Source organism: Corythoichthys intestinalis, chromosome 4 (genome assembly GCF_030265065.1).
Source record: "Corythoichthys intestinalis isolate RoL2023-P3 chromosome 4, ASM3026506v1, whole genome shotgun sequence".
NCBI lineage: Eukaryota > Metazoa > Chordata > Actinopteri > Syngnathiformes > Syngnathidae > Corythoichthys > Corythoichthys intestinalis.
In genome coordinates this window covers 29,096,274-29,116,536 of record NC_080398.1, presented here as the reverse complement: position 1 = coordinate 29,116,536, position 20,263 = coordinate 29,096,274, and the positions used below count along the sequence as shown (strand labels likewise).

Genomic DNA, 20,263 nt, shown 5'->3' with positions numbered 1-20,263 from the left:
GTTAAGGTAGATCACGGGAGGTTGTCTCCTTGAAAAGTAGCTCTTGAAGCAAAACACTATGAGCATCCCTGATGTATACTAATTGTGATATATAATATTTACGAACAACATTTGCCATTTTTTTTCTGTTCACAATTTCATTTTGCTGATATATCTTACAGTCTGAGCTTTATGGAATGTCAATAGCTTGCACAGATGACTTTACTGTGTTTGAATAACACATTTCTGCTATTTCTCCGCAGTACTCTCCCAGCATGCTGACTGGTTACGGGGGAAGTCAATCACATTCCAACCCTGCCCATTCAAGAAACCTGTATTCACGTTGATATTTTTCTTTTCTTAGGAAATGTATAGAGGAAGAAAACAAATGTTTAGTTTTCATATGAACGGACACTTTAAAACCAACGGAAACTAATCTTAAAAAAAACCTCAAGGCTTTAGTGTTGCGTATAACGTCGGTACCACTGAATATTATTGTTCTGACAATTCTGATTATTAGAAGCACTTATGAGAAAAAAAATAAATAAATAAAGCAGGAGCGAAAAGGACTGTGGACACGCTGGTAGGATGTGAAACCAAACCCTCCCCTTGTTTGTCCAAACTGTGTAAACTGTGAACAGTGGTGAGGCAAGTGGAGAATGGTATTGACGTGACTACGTTATGTAGTTTTATATTCTTCATTGTATCACCCGTTTCTTTGAAAGTTGTTTTATATACATATATATAAATATGAAATTGTTGTAGAAAAAGCACTGGCACGTAGCAACAAAGCACATTTTTTTTCTGTCAATGGTTATGCAGTCCCTCCCTCACTTGCTATATATTTTTTATTATTACTTTTTATAGGTGGTAATTCTGTATTTTCTGTGTATTACCTTACGGTATTATGTATATCTCACTGTCTATATCGGAATAATAATCATTTCTCTTTAACAACAAAATAACCACAATTGAGGGCTAAGAGAGCCACGTTTCAACGGAGAACCCTGAAAGAACGACAAATCCCATGCAGCTACAGCATAGCAATAAAACTAATGTACATGTGGGTATAAAAGGACCAGACACTCCTGTTTGAATGCCGAAAAGGGGTGTGTAGACTTTTTATTTGTATCACATAGCACAACATTGGGTCTCCGAGATGTTTTTGTGTATATTACGGTATGTTGGAGATCTCATTGAAGCCCCCCTCCCTCCCTTCTCTCCCAACTGACTGTGTTAACCCCTCTAATTGAGTTTGTACAATGCTCCTTTTGAATGGCATCCTTTTACACTCAAGAGTCTAATATGAATAAAGAGTAATAAAAAAAGAACTACAATAACCTGACGCTCAATGTGTCATCATTGAAGTCAGAAAAGATGTGTTTAAAAATCCATGCTGACCATCTTTTGTAAATTTTATAGTATAAATAAAATTACATGCACAAGCCACAGCTGATTTATAACCCACGAGTGTCTACATTTTAATATGAAACGTTTACAACAGCCAGTCTGAAACCACAAAAGCACTTTAAGGCACAATACGGGATTTTTAGGGTTAATTTGATATACTTTTCTAATACATGCATGCTCCACCATTCCTTGATGAGTACACAGAGCTGTGACATTTTAACTGATACTGCCCTAAAAAGCATTTTTCTTATCTTCAATAGAGGATTAGGGTCGACCACTCCGGGCGAACACGCAGCTGTGCATGTCCACAGTCTAGTGTTGTTTTCGTCAACGATAAAAAGGAAAATATTTCCTCTACAAACAATTTTTTTCATGACGATGTGACGAGCTAAAAACGTGTCTTTGGAGACAAACACATTCATGTGAAAAAAATAGGATTCCCCATTAAATACCGTAATTTTCGGACTATAAACCACTACTTTTTTCCCTCATTCTGAATCCTGCGGCTTATAGTCCACTACGGTTTATTTGACAGCGGTGTCATAAGACTGTCATAAGACTGCCATAATTATAACACGACAGTATCACGGGCATTCATGAAAGCTTATGACAGACGGCGCCATCCAGCAAATTTTGTCAGGCGGAAAACACAGACAAGACTGAAAAAGCAGTTTCTGCTTTTGCACTCCTCTTTAAAATAAACTGCTGTATTTTAAGCCAAAAGAATTGTTGTGTTTGATAGAACAATATGTGTATATGCTGCCATAGCAGATTCATGGCGCATTAAGCCCCGAACTATTTCAAATTTGTCCCTTTTACCCTGTAAACCCCCATTTACAGACGTCGCGCAACCACTTTTGTTTCAACCCAGCCATAAAAAGAAGGTAAGTAATTATATTTATTAATCAGATTCAGAGTTTATTTGTCATTGTCAAGATAACAACGAAATTCAGATTGGAGTTCCAACAATACTATGGGTTAGTTTCCATTAAAGTGCTTGGTGCAGAGCAATATAAAGTGTCCCCAGTGCCCCCACAATCCCACCATAAATAATGATAAATATGATAAATTGACATAACCATTCATGCCCCCCCCCCCCGCACTCCACAAAATCAAAACGTCTGTCATTTTTAGCTTAGAATCATTAATCAATGTCTAATAATTTGATAAAAAAAAAAAAAAACGACTTTAAAAAATTATTCACTGGCATATTTTACACTTTTAAACAAATTACGTCACATTGAAAAAAATGGCGTCTGTAAAAAAGTCACGGATATCTACCACATAACTATCGATTAATTGTACTTTCTGTTACTGTCGCATTTTCCCCAATATGTTAGATGATAAATAATCGATCCAAACAAAGAAAAATTGAAAAGAAAAAAAAAAATGCTTAAAAGGGTAAATATATGAAAAAGAACATCTCGACCACTCTTTGATGTCTGCGATTTCTGCATCACGACCCTTTTTTATTACCATGATTCACCCATAAAAGCTCCCAAAAATCCAGCTGTGGCCATTCACATCTGTGTCTTGACACTCGATGGTACAGTGCCTTGCAAAAGTATTCGGCCCCCTTGAATCTTGCAACCTTTCGCCACATTTCAGGCTTCAAACATAAAGATATGAAATTTAATTTTTTTGTCAAGAATCAACAACAAGTGGGACACAATCGTGAAGTGGAACAACATTTATTGGATAATTTAAACTTTTTTAACAAATAAAAAACTGAAAAGTGGGGCGTGCAATATTATTCGGCCCCTTTACTTTCAGTGCAGCAAACTCACTCCAGAAGTTCAGTGAGGATCTCTGAATGATCCAATGTTGTCCTAAATGACCGATGATGATAAATAGAATCCACCTGTGTGTAATCAAGTCTCCGTATAAATGCACCTGCTCTGTGATAGTCTCAGGGTTCTGTTTAAAGTGCAGAGAGCATTATGAAAACCAAGGAACACACCAGGCAGGTCAGAGATACTGTTGTGGAAACGTTTAAAGCCGGATTTGGATACAAAAAGATTTCCCAAGCTTTAAAGATCTTAAGGAGCACTGTGCAAGCCATCATATTGAAATGGAAGGAGCATCAGACCACTGCAAATCTACCAAGACCCGGCCGTCCTTCCAAACTTTCTTCTCAAACAAGGAGAAAACTGATCAGAGATGCAGCCAAGAGGCCCATGATCACTCTGGATGAACTGCAGAGATCTACAGCTGAGGTGGGAGAGTCCGTCCATAGGACAACAATCAGTCGTACACTGCACAAATCTGGCGTTTATGGAAGAGTGGCAAGAAGAAAGCCATTTCTCAAAGATATCCATAAAAAGTCTTGTTTAAAGTTTGCCACAAGCCACCTGGGAGACACACCAAACATGTGGAAGAAGGTGCTCTGGTCAGATGAAACCCAAATTAAACTTTTTGGCCACAATGCAAAACGATATGTTTGGCGTAAAAGCAACACAGCTCATCACCCTGAACACACCATCCCCACTGTCAAACATGGTGGTGGCAGGATCATGGTTTGGGCCTGCTTTTCTTCAGCAGGGACAGGGAAGATGGATGCAGCCAAATACAGGAACATTCTGGAAGAAAACCTGTTGGTATCTGCACAAGACCTGAGACTGGGACGGAGATTTATCTTCCAACAGGACAATGATCCAAAACATAAAGCCAAATCTACAATGGAATGGTTCAAAAATAAACGTATCCAGGTGTTAGAATGGCCAAGTCAAAGTCCAGACCTGAATCCAATCGAGAATCTGTGGAAAGAGCTGAAGACTGCTGTTCACAAATACTCTCCATCCAACCTCACTGAGCTCGAGCTGTTTTGCAAGGAAGAATGGGGAAGAATGTCAGTCTCTCGATGTGCAAAACTGATAGAAACATACCCCAAGCGACTTGCAGCTGTAATTGGAGCAAAAGGTGGCGCTACAAAGTATTAATGCAAGGGGGCCGAATAATATTGCACGCCCCACTTTTCAGTTTTTTATTGGTTAAAAAAGTTGAAATTATCCAATAAATTTTGTTCCACTTCACGATTGTGTCCCACTTGTTGTTGATTCTTGACAAAAAAATTAAAATTTTATATCTTTATGTTTGAAGCCTGAAATGTGGCGAAAGGTTGCAAGGTTCAAGGGGGCCGAATACTTTTGCAAGGCACTGTACATGCTACATGGAGTTTTTAGATCGAAACAAGGTTAGTACATGATAATATCTCGTTAAAATCATGGCGTCTTTACTTCTGCTCTCGCCTCCGGTTACGGTTTTGCTGTTTAAAATTAAAAAAAAAATTTTTTTTAAGCATTCCAAGGATGTATCACATATGCATATAGGACAATTTTGAAATTTGTACAATCGGGGGTCTCATAGCAGAACTTCAAGTCACCTGAGTGTTTTCTGCCACGACTAACTCCATTTATGTCCTGCTCAGATCTTTTACATCCATTCAAAAGTGAGATAATTTGCTGGATGACACAAAATGACATCTGTCATCAGCATTCATTAATGCTCATGGCAGTGTCATGTGATAATTTTAATGGCCTTATGACAGTCTTAAGGTGCCACTGTCAAATAAAGAGTTACCAAATACCATAACTAGCAATTAATGAAACAAACGGAACAGTAACTGAAGAAATAATTTGCAAAGAACAAGAATTTAGAATCTCATTTACATTGTAACGCTGCAATGCATGCTAGGGGGAACGTTGGACGACAACAGTGTTGACAGCAGGTGGCAGCAGAGGTTGACTGTCTCCCCCATGGGAGCAGTGATGGACAAATGAAGTGTCTTGACTCTTGAAGCAATGAATCAATTGGTTCAAAGCTTCATGGTGGTTCATTTGGTCTTATGACAGTCTTATGACGCCGCTGTCAAATGAAGTGTTACCAATTAATATCTCTTGGTGTAAACATCCCATAATAAAGTGAAGACAGCTGCGGCTTATCTATGAGCAAATGTTGTTTTTGTGTCAAATTTGGTGGGTGGCGGCTTATAGTCAGGTGCGCCTTATAGTCCAAAAATTATGGTATTCAGTTCTTTATTAAATGTTCATATATCAATGTCTGATCTTGTTTTTCTTCATCTCTGTAAAAGAATGGTTTAATTGTAGGTAAACAACAAAAATTAACATTGTTTTACTCATTAATCCAAATATATCAACAAAAATGCACGTTCTGAGAAAAAAGTTAGGACACCCTACCGCCTAATAACTAGTGCTAACCCCCGTTGGTTGAAATAACTTCAATGAGACACTTTTTGTAGCCATCTACCACTCTTTGACATCGGTCTGAAGAAAATTTGCCCCACTCCTCAACTCAGAACTTTCAGCTGTGAGATGTTTGAGGGGTTTCTTGCATGTACAGCCATTTTCAAGTCACCTTACAGCATCTCAATGGAATTGAGATCAAGCTTCGACTGGGCCAGTCTTGGACTCTCCATTTCTTCCTTTTCAGCCAGTCCTTGGTCGATTTACTGGTATGTTTTGGTTCATTGTCATTTTTGCAGGGCTCAATTTTGTTTCCGCTTTCATTTTTTCACAGATGATCTCACATGTTACTCAAGCACCCTCTGATACACGATAGAATTCATTGGGTTTACGCCAAACATATCCTCTGCTCTGGTGTCCAAATAATTCAATTTTAGATTCATCTGTCCAAACAACATTATTCCAGAAGTCCTGGTCTTTGTCTACATTCACTTTGGCAAACTTCTGGCCTTCATGTTCTTCTTGGAGAGCAAAGGTTTCCTCTTTGCACACCTCCCATGAAGGTTACACTTGTTAAATCTTTTTCTGATTGTAGAGGCATGCACTTTCAGATCAACGGGAGCAAGAGCCTGCTGTTGGTCCCATGATGACATATTAGGGTTTTTGGAGACGACTTTTAACATCTTGTGGTCTGCTCTCGGGTTGAGCTTTCTTGGACGGCCAGACCTGGGCATATTGGCAGTTGATTTGAATGTCCTCCATTTCTATACTTTTTTCCCCCAGACAGGGGAATGGCTATTTTATATTCTCTTTTGAAATTCCTTACCAGACTCATTAGCGTCTACCATCTTCTTTCTGAAGGCATCAGACAGCTCCTTTGACTTTACCATGTTTTTTCTCACTTCAACAGTCAGGGGCACACCAAACTAAACGTGAGGTTTAAATAAGGCAAGCCTCCCTCAAAACACTGGGTGATGATGTTCTAATCATGTGCACCTGATGTGGTACACCTGTGTGTGATTTTAGCCATTTTAACTGAGATTGAATGTGAGTGTTTCCTAATTTATTCCTCAACAGAAATTGAATTTATTTAAAATGACATTTTACAGAAAGTTATTAAAAAAATATTTTTTTCCAGTTTTAATTGTTTAGTTCTATTACTTGAATCTCTTAAGATTCTTAAAATTGATATTAAATATCCATATGACCAAATATGTTCGAAAGGCTTCCATAGGGTGTCCTAATTTTTTCACACGACTGTGGCTACCTGCATTTTAATTCCATGTTTGGTTCCCATGTAAATGTGCTTTCATGCAAATTCTAATTATACCCATTTAATTTGCAATTTGAATTCCATAAGTACTTCTTTTGGTCACATACCTAGTTCGTGAAATAAAACAAAGCTGGAAGGTTTAAAACAACAAAAAAACTTTATTATAAATACAACATTTCAACATTAGAAACATAGCTCGTCAGTAAATAAGTCACAAGTGTGTACCACGGACAGACACTCAATTCTTATTGGATATGCATAGATCAATAGAACTAGTGATGGCCATTTGACTTGATCAATTTTTTGTTATTTTGAAATCTTAATTGATGAATCGGCTCATTTCTAGTACGCAAAACAGTTTGAAAGTCACACACCGCATGTTTTTAATGCATTTAAACCAACTCTGCCATTGTATGAGGAAGCCAAATATCACACATTACTCACCCAAATTTAGAAATAGTGCATTTTCCGCCAAGAGCCGGTCACTTCCCGGCGAGCTTAATTTGACTTTGAAACTTTTCAAGTGAGCTAAACATTTCAAAACGGCTTGAACGTGCAAAAGGTCAATCAAAAATCGTAACGCACACGCAAAACAGTGCTAAAAAAATAAAACTGTGGTGCATAGAAAGTAAACACACAAGTGTTACACGTTGACAAACGCACTTTTTTTTAATGACGGTCTAAGTCAAGGTCCCATAAGTCTGATTCTCCTTGAGGTTTTGTTTTTCATGATCAGTGTTATATCGCTGTTAATCATTCTGTTTTTTTCCAGTCATCACCAGTGTACTTGGTACCACATTTGCCGTTAAAGTCCAAACTAGCTTCACAAAGTAGCTCAGCTGCAGCGAATAGTTACAATCATCGGATCGTCACGTCACGAAAAGCGTTTAAGCGCGTGTTCCAGGAAGTAAACGCAACCGGCTTCTCTTTGGCGTGTGTGATGTCGTGAAGGTTTGTTCCCTGAAGACTTTCCTGCAATGAGGTGTGATATATATAAAAAAAAACAATATTAAAGTCCTTTTTTACTCTCACACTGAACTCTTTGCCCCGTTACACGGAATGTCAGGGTTCAACCAGGAGCCGTCCTCCTCCACCTCTCGCTGTACCACAAGGAGCATCTCAGCCACATCTTGAGACAGCTGCTCGCTCAGAAAAGTCCTGTTTGGAAGTTAAAACAGGAAGTGACCCGTAAATACTCTGCAACTAAGGAAATAACATAAAATCAATAGGAAATGACACAAAATCAACAGAGACGGCCATGGAAATGCTCCAAAATCTACAGGGGATGTAGCAAAATATTGGAGGAAGTGACCTATATTCGTCCCAAAAACAACAGGAAGTCCCCCAGATTTAGGAAGTGACCCAAAATAAAAAAGTGACCCGGATTTGCCCCAAAATCAACTAGAATTTACCTAACTTTGTCCCAAAATCAACATGTAATGACCTTAAACGTACAAAAAGTGACTTAAAATGACCCAAAATAAACAGGTAGGAACCCGCATTTGCCCCAAAATCAACACAAACTGCCCTAACGCTGACAAGACGTGATGCAAAATAAACAGGAAGAGGCCCGGATTTGCCTCAGGAAAAAAACTACAACTGACAAAAAACTAACAAGAAGTAACCCAGATTTAACTCCATATCAACAGTAAGTGACCCAAAATCAACCTGATTTGTCCCAGGATTACTGAAAAATTAATAGCAATTAACCAAAAACCAACAAATGACCCATAAATGTCACAAAATCAACAGGAAGTGACCCAGATTTGCCCCAAAATTAACATGAACTGACCCTAAACATATAGGAAGTGACTTAAAATGACCCGAAATAAACAGGTAGCAACCCGCATTTGCCCCAAAATTAACACAAACTGCCCTAATGCCAACAGGTTGTGATGCAAAATAAACAGGAAGTGAATGAATGGCCCGTATTTGCCATTAAAAAAAAGAAACTAATACGAAGAAACCCAGATTTGACTCCATATCAACAGTAAGGGACCTAAAATCAAACTGATTTGCCCCAGGATTGCCAAAAATAATGATCGCAATTGATCTCAAATCAACAACTGTCCACAAATCAACAGAAAGTGACTCAAATTTGCCCCAAAATTAACATAAAATGACCCTAAACACACAGGAAGTGACTTAAAGTGATGCAAAATAAACAGGTCGTAACCCACATTTGAGTACAATCTGCCCTAACACCTATAGGACATGTCGCAAAATTAACAGAAAGTGGCCTGGATTGACCCTAAAAAACAGATTTGAACCCCAGATCAAAAGTAAGTGAACCAAAATCAACTGGATTTGTCCAAGAATCAAATTAATAGCAACTGGCCCAAAATCAACAAGTGGCCCATAAATCCACCCAAAACAACATTAAGTGACCCGGATTTGCCCCCAAAATCAATGGCAACCGACCTAAAACATACATGAAGTGACTTAAAATGATCCCCAAAAAATAGCAAGTGACTTGCATCTGCCCCAAAACCAACAGGAAGTGATCTAGAAGTGACCCAAAATCAACAAGAGATGACCATAAAATAACCCAAGACTAGGGGTGTGCCATCTTGGGCACCCAAAGTTTCGATTCGATTACGATTCAGAGTGCTACGATTTGATTATTGAATGATGTACACGGTACTGACGATCAGGATTATCGATGCATCATACGTTATGAATTAATAAAGTAGCCAAACAAATTTATGTCCACCATTATTTATTTAAAATATCCTAATGATTCAACAGGAACGATGGAAACATGCCCATACAACAAAAAACCGCCCTTAAGCTGCTTTTATTTTATTTTTTTACAAGAAAGTGCAAAAACATTAACCGTTTTAAAGGCAGTACTTATTTCTCAACATGCCTATACAACACACAACTGATCTTGAGATGCTCTTTTTCAGAAAAAGGTGCAAAAACATTAGCTGTTTCAAAGGCAGTACTTATTTCTCTCAACAATAAAATAAAGTTTTACACTGGTGGAATGATTTCCACATTTTCTGGAAACAAACTTTTTTCTTTAGAAATAAGACTCCTTTTAACCAAAATATTTTGTATTCACAGGTTTCTGTACTATTTCGCATGTTTGCAGTGTTACCGCTGTACTTAATCCTGGTTTTACACATTCTGCAACTGGAGTAACTTTTGCACACCACCAAACAACGCACAAACTGACATGGAAATACATGTTAGATAGTCGCTTAATAGCATTGTGCTCAGCGCTAACTAGTAACATCTCAAAAACAACAACAATAAAAGCTAAACAGTACAAAAGGGTTCGTGTACTCACCTCTGATAGACGGACACGGGACTTAGCAAAACATTAGGGACTTTTTTCAATTAATACGACTTGAACCTACCGGTACTGCTGGACAACTGAAAGACAAGGAGCAACGAACTTTCTCTCTTCCCCTCTCGCTCTAAAAAATAACTTGTGCACAGAAGAGGACCCAAAACTCGATCGCCAGGTTCCTGCCTGTCTCATACACACATTTATAAAATAAATACCGTAATTTCCCGAATATAACGCACACTTTTTTCCCCCAAAATCAACTTCTAAAATCATGGTGCGCACTATAAACGGGTACATGGATGGAGACAGAAATACGTATATATATTATATATATATATATATATATATATATGTAAACCGATTTTTTTTAATTGACACGGCCACGTTGTGTTGAAGAAACGTATGCGGCGACCCGTTGCTGACCATTACGGTACGTGACGTCACCATTTTGTTTCGGTAATACTTCACTCTGATCGGCCGAATGATTTCGTCTGTGTTAAATTCTGCTTTTTTCACTCTTCATAAAGCACAGAATTTAGTTTCTTGAACTCATTTGAGTCAACGTTTATTGCAGCTCCGCAACTCGGACCATAACAAACGTAAGCACACAGACTTCCTGTGTCCGTCAACTATATCTGTCCCTCGGGAAACTCAAACCCAAATAACAATAGTTCCTATTAGGGTTGTTCCGATCATAATTTTTTGCTCCCAATCCGATCCCGTTCGTTTTCGTTTGAGTATCTGCCGATCCCGATATTTCCCGTTCCGATTGCTTTTTTTTGCTCCCGATTCAATTCCAATCATTCCTGATATTTTTTCCCGATCATATACATTTTGGCAATGCATTAAGAAAAAAATGAACAAAACTCGAATATATATATTCAACATACAGTACATAAGTACTGTATTTGTTTATTATGACAATAAATCCTCAAGATGGCATTTACATTTTTAACATTCTTTCAGTGAGAGGGATCCACGGATAGAAAGACTTGTGACTGTGTATTGTGACGAAATATTGCCATCTAGTGTATTTGTTGAGCTTTCAGTAAATGATACTGCAGCATGCACCAATGCATGATGGGAAGTGAAACCATGATGGGAAGTAAAACCATGACTGTGCGTCACGCTACCAATGGATATATCTTCTCTGCTTTGGGAACTAAGTTAAGGTGTTAAGACAAAGATCCAATGCCACCTTCCTTCCCCACATTGCTTCCTATAATATAACAAATCATAGGGAGAGGGATTGCAAGGTATTAGCCAATTGAAGAACATCTTCAAAGGCTGCCAAAATTCACTCTACCCGCTATGCGCTGCCTTTTATCGTTCTATATAGGTAAAACGGCGTCATAACAGAATGAGCGTGACAATGAGTGAGAGGGTCGTGCAGCGTATATATTAATAGCGTTATATATTTGAAGGTGACACATTTATTAAGAAATTAATTGCCGCCGTTATCGGGATATATTTGATAACCCTACGTTAAGCTTAAACTAAAGACTCTGGATGAGTGTATCATACTATGTCTGTAACATTAAAGACAATTAGAAAACGATTTAATTAAAATATATGTATATTAAAAAAAGGCATGGCCGATATTTTTTTGCCGATTCCGATACTTTGAAAATGACGTGACTGGACCGATCGATCCCCCGATTGATTGGGACATCTCTAGTTCCTATTGTTACTGTCGTGTCTACAGCGATGAGCTCTCACTGATTTCCGACTTACGTTCTCACTTTTATTTTTCTGTATCAATCCGTGGAAGAAACATTTATTCATCATGATGAAACGAGCAAGTTATAGAGCAGGCTTTAAAAGATAAGTCCCATCTGTATTGTTTTCTCCTAGATTCTGGTAAGTTGGAGAAGTTGTCAAATCATATTATAACCGTAAATATTGTCAGTTTATGGCAATGTTTTGAACTACCAATGTGCTATGATTGTGCTGTGTTTCATCAGTCAGTAAAATGACATTTCTGTATCTGTACACGAGCTCTGTTTTCTTGTATTCTTCTATTTATTGGTGCTAAAATTAGGGTGCGCGTTATAAACGGGTACAATAATTTCCCCTAGATTTTACAAGTAAATTTGGGGTGCGCATTATACATGTGTGCGCCTTATATTCGGGAAATTACGGTTAACATAAATATCAATAATAAAAACAATGAGGTGAAATGCTGCTGGCATTAACTAGTGCAAAAGAAATGTAAACGGAAACACTATGACTTCACCTTTTAAACAGGAGTCAAATTTTTTTTTTTTTACTCTTTTTCTGGTATGTCTATATTGTTCTAAATGTTAAAATGAATTGCAATGGGCCTCATGTCCCAGACAATCATTTTCAGAATACCGTATTGGCCCGAATATAAGACGGCCCTGATTATAAGACGACCCCCTTTTTTTTAAGACTTTTTGAACACCAAATTAATTTTAATTAATTAATTAATTAATTTGACAGAAAATAATTACAGTACATCTGAAACAAATTATAACAATATATTTCGGAGAAAAAGCATGTGATTTTGCCTCATTCAAATCTTAATATCTCAACATTTAAATATGTAAACTAAAGCGCAATCAGATTCGTAAATGAATGGCTTCTAGTTTTTGAAATGTAGATAAACCAGACTATTGTAATACAACAACAAAATTGGAATAACTGCATTAACCATCAAAGTGAGGTCTAACTGTAACTGTAGTCTTCAAACAAATCTGAATAAGGTAAAACATTGCAAACTGGATAAACTTGGGAGTAGAGTAGCTGAGATCTGTCATGACAGAACATTACTCCTCAAGTTCAGCATTCGCTTCAATGATATCTGGCGCCATCTATCGTCGTGAATGGGTATAATGTCTAGACCCCGAATATAAGACGACTCCCACTTTTTCAGTCTTATTTCAATGCAAAAAACACTGTCTTATATTCGGGCCAATACGGTATAGCCACAGTTTGCCAAGATGAAGCTGCTATGCTAGTATGCAGCTAGCTGAGTTTGAGAGACACTCTTGGGGTTTTATTGAAGAATTTTATATCCCATGTTTATGGTCTTACTGATGACTACGTTAAAGTTAGAGTGGTTTGACAGATTCCAAAGAACAGACATCCACAGTGTGTTACGACGAAGCTGCTATGCTAGCACGCAGCTTACGGAGTTCATTAGGCTTTTCAATAGGAATAGTCTTATATTCGGGCCAATACGGTACTTTGTGTGAGTACAGGTGCTCTTTCTGGTGTGCATTCTGCATTTTTTGGGGAGGGGAAAAACTGTTCAATTTTTGTTTGTTTTAACCTGAAAATAGATAAAGCACAGGGATATTACCACAATTATTTTGAATGAAAGGCACACGTAGTCATAGTAACAAAAATTACATATATAGTATTAATTTTATAGTATACTATTATATGTATATACACAATAATACTTTATAAAGTAACTAACATTACTTCACGTTCTAAACTTTATCCGCATGTAATTTTTTTTTTAACCCGCCAACGATACGTTTTGCCAGTCAATGACGTCGAAAACGTCGACTAGTCGGGACAGCTCCATTTTAGAGTCTTTTGAACAGGAGTAAATCTCTTGCTCAGTAACTTCAGCTGCAGCATCATAACGTTGTGTGTCCGTCAAAGGTGTCCAGACGGCAGACATGTCTTGAATTTCGTTCCACTACTAGCGGCTGTCATAAAGTTATTAGGGAAAATCATCGTTTTTGAACATTTATGAATCGTAATCAAATCGTCACGTGTCGAATCTTGATACATCTCATAATCGATTTTTTGGCACACCGCTACCCAAGACGAATAGGAAATGTCCCAAAATCAAGAGGAAATCCCCTGGATTTGGCCCACAATCCACAGGAATTTACAAACCAGCATTGACATTTCCATGGAATTGCTGCAGAAATGGCATTTTCTAGTTTAATTTGCTATGAATGGTCTCTCATTGGCCGCCAATAAGACTAAAACATCATTCAACTACCAGCCTTCCCGTACCTTAGTTCCGCTTCCCCTCCGATGCACGCTGGACTTTTTAGCTTGGAGTCCAGGTTGTAGTAATGCCCGTTGACTTGGCGGACGGCCAGCCAGTGACGTCGGCGCAGGAGAGGCAGGGACAGGATGCCAAACGACACGCAAGAAGGGACGTTCAGGATGAAGCCCTGAACTCTGGAGATGCAAAGGCTCTGCACCGGCCTGGAGGGAGAAGTTGTTCTCATTTTGGATTGATTACAGAAAATATGACTAAACTAAGTCATCCATAACTGGAGAACTTTTAAAGGGAACCTCAGACTTAGACTTGTAGGCTCTAATAAGCCACAATTGTTCTCTTTTACTAATGTGTGTTATTAGAAACACATAAAATATTGCCATCGATCTAAAAAATCTATAATTTAGTACATGTTTTTGACCTACAAAGGGCGCCATGTTTTACGCGTGCAATGGACGCCCGGGGTGATGACATAGTTTGTCACTGTCACTAGTCGAACACTACCAGTTCAGCAATTCCTTCCTACGTGGCGAGACGTCCAACACATGCGCACATCGGTTAAAAGTGGCCAGTACTTACTATTTGTGTTTTTATTGAGTCTTTTATTACCTTTTCATTGCCTCGAAATATTTTTTGCATGTGTTTCCCGTTTATACTTTGAAGCATTGTGTTTCCTTTAAGTAGCCTTAAAGCAGATTGTTGATTTGTTGACCACATTAGTAACGTAGCATATTTAAACCACCATTATTTGATATTACCACGTTTAAGTATTTTCTTAAGGCATCTTTAGTATGTTCTGTCTGTATGCATCTTAACAAAACAAGCTGAAAGCACAGTAGTAACACTTTGGGTGTCAAATTCACCTCTTGTATACGTTTCGCCGGTGTAGCAAATTTTGGCAGAACACCAGTTTTGTCTTACGCTCGTCTCATCTCATCCCGTCTTTCCTGTTCATTTTGCTCTTGCTGCTCGTTTTGTGAAATATCGACAGTGCTGTCATGCTCATTAATGTTCCTCTCGGGTTCAAATTGAAAGGGTTGAATAGATGACATGTTTATGTCGCTATAGTCGTACTCTGGAAGCTCGGCAGCGTAACCCAGTGATGTCACCGCCCTGCGATATCAACAACATTGGCGACCAACTAGTTAAACTAATTTTACAAATTGTATAAAAACGAAAATATCAAGAGGGGTTTTATTATAAAATTATTTTAACTCATAATAACATTTATCTTTTAAGAACTAGAAGTCTTTCTGTCTGTGGTTCCCTTATAGGAAAAAGTCAGCAACCAATGCAAAAAGTAAGTGCCTTGGCAATATACGTATATTACTTTTTAAGGGGCTAAAAAGTAAAAAAAAAAAATTCCAAAAATACAATGACAGTGCCGAAACATACAAAAATTAAAGCTGTCAAACGATTAAGAAAATTTAATCTAGTTAATCATATGTCAACTGTGTGATTAATCATGATTAATCACATTTCTCTCGGGATGAATAAAGTTGCTCTTCAGCAAAAAAAATCTAGGAAAATACTATAATTGACTTAAAATTTGTTTTAACATGAAATGTATGATGTGTGAATGAATACTTAACCAAATAGTTTTAAAATTTTACTTAACAACTTACCTCGTATAAAATAAAAAATAAAATACATTGTCTGTATTATACAGCAAAGAGTTTTAACAGATTAAAGTGCCTCAGACTAACAATGTGGCTCAAGTACCGTTTGGCATATTAACCAAAATTAACTGCAAATTTAAAGAGTAGACAAGCACAATACAGTAACAATAGCTAGTGTTTAAAAAAATGTGTAAACAACTTGTCTGTTAAATTGAACATTTCACAAATAAATGCAGCATTTGCAGTTTTACACTAAATGGCCTGAAAGCTGTGTGAGATATATATATATAAAAAAAGGTCAATTTTCACACACTTAACTGAAAAACATTACACTAAACTGTGTAAAGGTGTTTAAAAACACTGCTTAAGTTAGCCATACTATTTTTTTTTTTTTTACCAACTGCTCAGGCAAACTAGCTTGTTGACATTTTCAGATAACAGAGCAGACCTTTTCTTTTAAACAATTTGCCCTGTCAAAGAAAGCAGTCTCTCGCAAGGAACGGTTGTGGCAGGTGTGACCAGATACTTTTTATGCAAGGTGGGCCAGCTTACTGTGGGCACCATTGTGCGCAGACCACCACTGTAGTGGACATGAGTCCATGCTGGCACTGCCTTGTACCTGTCTAGTGGTTTGTCATTGATTGTTGTTGTTTGTTGTCATTGGATTTTCAGGGCCCTCGTCTTCGACTATGTTAATGGGTCTACATTCTACAGTCTCTGGCTAACCATGTAGCGATGGCAGTATTCAACCTACTTGTTGTCTTTTTGTTGGCAAGTCCGAGTCCGCACTCTGCCAGTGTAGCTTGATGACTGCGGCTTGTTCCCGCAGTGTTAGCGTCATTGCTAACACTAGCGAAGATATGCTTTGCCCGAACGTGGTTGAGCTTCGATCGAAGGACAGTTCATTACATCACTATGTGCACACAACTTTTTTTTAGGCAGCTTTTTAAAACTAAATTTGGTCATCATCCTCATTCATCGTGGCTGGCTGCATTTTGTCCTGCACTGCCGCGCGGAGAATGTAAACATCAGCGTGTGGGACTACGGGAGGCAGTTGTGGCCAAATTTAGTGTGAGCGGTAAATTGCGTAATTTTTTTTTTAAACGCGTTAATATTTCCAGATTAATCATGGTCGTTAACGCGTTATTATTGACAGGCATAACAAAAATATATACGTTTTATACTCTGCAACACTTCCAGGAAAAGCGGAAGAAATACTGTAAAAGGCACTGTACTGTAATATGTTTCGAACTTTTCTTCTAATAAAAACAACAACAAAAAAAAGTTTTTTTCTCGGTACCAGATCAGGACTCTGTATCGACGGATTCTCAAAATCAGGTGACTCGGACTCGGGTGCAAAAATATGTCTTCATGTAATTATAGAAGAAGCCAAAAATATTCATTGCAGTTGATGATATCGTCGTGATTGGGATGGGGATACCCACAGTGTATTCAACACACCTACCTGCGTTTATCCCACCACACAGCTGCTAGGTCTCTGCTCTGTAATGCCGCCATGATAACATTGACATCGTAGTTGCCTGTCCCCAACACAGAGCGATGGGGGTTGACCACACACTGCGGAGCCAACCTACAAAAAACGGACATAAAAATTGGAAATGACATGGTCCTGATTCAAGTAATGTGAACTTTTATCCTCGGGGAAGTGGTCACAGTCGATGTTTCATTGCAATGAAATTCATTCAACTATTCGATGACGGACAATGACTCTTCTTTGGTTACCTTTGGCTGCATGCCAACATCATTCATGTGACCTTTTTTTTTTCTTTTTTTAAACTGGAAGCTTGATTATTAGCCAACACATGACTTCTGTTTCCGTGAGTCACGGTATGTGTCATTGGGAGAAATTGTCAGCAAGTTGAATCATATTTTAAAACTGAGTTTATGTTCCAAAAAGAAATGTGACAAATTTAAATAATGTTTTGGTCCCTTCTCCAAATCACTTGAATTATAAAGAGGTATTAAGAAAAATAAAAGATGTAAAAGTGGGACAAATTTGTAAAACAATACCAAAAAACAACCCCAGTTAGGTTTTTGCAATATTACTCATGCAGTTAAAATAATTTTAAAAACTTATTTAAGTTTAGAGTGTTTCAGTCTTATAATACAGCAAACGTAATCTTAAAAAAACAACAATATCTCAAGCTATTTTTAACGTCTTATTTGATTGAACTTGAAATGTTAAAAACTATCTTGAAAATATGAAAAATGTGAACGTCTTTTCTCACAAAATATGAAACTTATTTAAGAGAGGAAAAAAAATCTACTTTTGACGATAAAACACAAATAAAAAACAAGAAATATAAAAGCTCGATTAAAACATAACAAACACTTAAACCTATAATTTATAAAATATGGGTTTAATAGACGTTGGGTTTAATTTTTGTATAAATTACCATTTCAATATTCAAAATATACTCCATTTTTATTCTCCCAAAAATTTAAAGTTTTACTTTTAGATATGAGTTTTTTTGTTGTTTTTTTTTTTTAAATACTTTTTAATTAAAAAAAAAAAAAACACACCATCTTTTTCTCTTAAATGTTCACTACTTTAATCTTTAAAAAGGTTTTAAAACTGATCACAAGAATTTTTCTAAAAGAAAAAAAAAATCCTTGCAATTTTAACTGTACTACAGATTTTTAGCGAGAAAAAAAGAGTAAATTAACTAAAGGACAACATTTATTGTGTTTTTAGACGTAGTTTCAATGGTTTTGTCGTTGTTGCTGTTTTTTAAGAGGAAATAAAAAACATCAAATATGTACAGTATAACTTTGTCACATTAATAAAACTGCAAGTTTAAAAATCTCTGTTGTTGATCCAATGTTCGAAATATAATTTTCACAATTAATACCTTGACATTTTTCAGTAAAAAGCGTGAAATGTGAACGCTAAAATTGAATAACTACATTTTTGTAATCCTTGTATGTTCCTCCTTGAATGACATGTCAATGGGTAAACTTGATTTAATATGGAAAGTAAACTGAATAAGGAGATTGGTCACGGAACAAATTAAGCCATTCCCTGTTCAATGCTTCTCTTTTCCCATCATTCTGCAGACATGATGATGTTTTTGGATCACTTGACAAGACAAGAACAAGAAATTCGTGCATTTTTCGCCGTACCGTTTGCAGATGTCGTCTGCAGTTTCCTTGGTAAACACCCGCTCCTGGAGCACGTTGTTGAGCGCGTGGATGGCGCACAGCTCCAGTCGCTGCTTCTCGTGGAAAACCTCTCCTTCGCTCATAGTAACATTAATAAGAACAGGGAGTGGAAAAAAATCAACTTTAAAAGTAGCAAATTGAAACCCAAGCAAACAGCTGTGTATTGGAGCTAACATCAACAGCGCCGAGTTAGCTAGCTCGCCTGTTATCTGACATGGCCAACACGACTAGAGAGCTAAAAACTCATTTTCAAAAAAGAATTTGAATAAAGGTTTTTGTCTTATTTCTCCAATGCGTGTATGGTGTTGCTTCTAGCGAATGACAAGCTGCCGACGAAGCGTTTCCCAGACAAAAACAAGAGGTAGGTAATGCGCATTTAGCGCTGGTTTTCTTAATCCCACTGAAGTTCTAGGCAAAAGGGCGTCTGCTTCCTGGATGTATCAGCCAATCGCCTTGCAGCAGAGAGGAAGCATCAGCCAATCATGTTGTAGCATGGTGCGTCCTTCCTAGAACTCGGTGGGACGCACGCTGGTTTGACAGCTTCCGGACGTGGACTGCCCAAATTTTTTTTTTTTTTTTTTAAGAGGAAAAGGGTGTTTCTTCTGATTGGTTTATTGTTCAGGGCTAACGCTTTTCTCATAATTCCAAAGTTGCTATAAAAGACAAAATCAAAACCCTTTTAGGCCAGGGTGGACGATCATCCTTCAAACACATTTTACCCTAGTCCTACTTTGAAACTGCAATCCTACATTGAAACCCTAACCCTATTTTGAACCCCTTCTTTGCAACCCTAATTTAAACTCTAGCCATACTTTGAAACCCTAACCCTATTTTGAACCCCTACTTTGCAACCCTAATTTAAACTCTAGCCATACTTTGAAACCCTAACCCTGAATTGAAACCCTTTTTTGAAGCCCTAAACCTCATTTTTAACGTTACTACCAAGGGCGTAGGTTTGGTCTCAATATTGGTTGGGACGATACACATTCCTTGACAAAAGTCTTGTCGATTATCCATTTTGTGGAAACAATTGCTAATAACCTGACTTTTGAATATTCAATTGGTTTCAGAAATGGCTCATATGAAAGCTAAGACCCTCCCAAATGATGTTGAATGTACAAAAATATATTTGTTTCACTGAAAAAAGATTTATCATTTAATAGAGACATAAGGGTCAAATTTTGGCAAGACAAAAGTTTTGTCGCCTACAGAAAGTAGTGTGAAAATTGAGCAAAAATGTACTTCAAATTCAAAAAATATGTTACATATCATAAGCGAATTAAGTAGTGGTGCTGTGAGATCCAAATT

At 37.4% G+C, this 20,263-nt stretch overlaps 2 protein-coding genes across 4 annotated transcripts in view; one reads left to right on the top strand and one right to left on the bottom strand.

The window, feature by feature from the left end:
• ttyh1 (tweety family member 1) overlaps positions 1–593 on the top strand; it is an 86,036-nt gene extending 85,443 nt beyond the window's left edge. For all 3 annotated transcript variants that reach the window (XM_057833673.1, XM_057833672.1, XM_057833674.1), the window contains one exon: positions 243–593. In XM_057833673.1, coding sequence (XP_057689656.1) covers positions 243–261 — 19 coding nt within the window. In that variant the 3' untranslated portion in view covers positions 262–593. The remainder of the gene's footprint in view (positions 1–242) is intronic.
• A 6,409-nt stretch (positions 594–7,002) lies between these two features.
• Positions 7,003–19,358, bottom strand: josd2 (Josephin domain containing 2). The gene is made up of 4 exons (XM_057835416.1): positions 18,917–19,358; positions 17,238–17,363; positions 14,162–14,359; positions 7,003–8,022 (listed from the first exon to the last, which is right to left on the bottom strand). The coding sequence occupies exons 1-4, from the start codon at positions 19,129–19,131 to the stop codon at positions 7,893–7,895; spliced, it is 669 nt and encodes a 222-aa protein (XP_057691399.1). The 5' UTR covers positions 19,132–19,358; the 3' UTR covers positions 7,003–7,892.
• Positions 19,359–20,263: the final 905 nt, after the last annotated feature.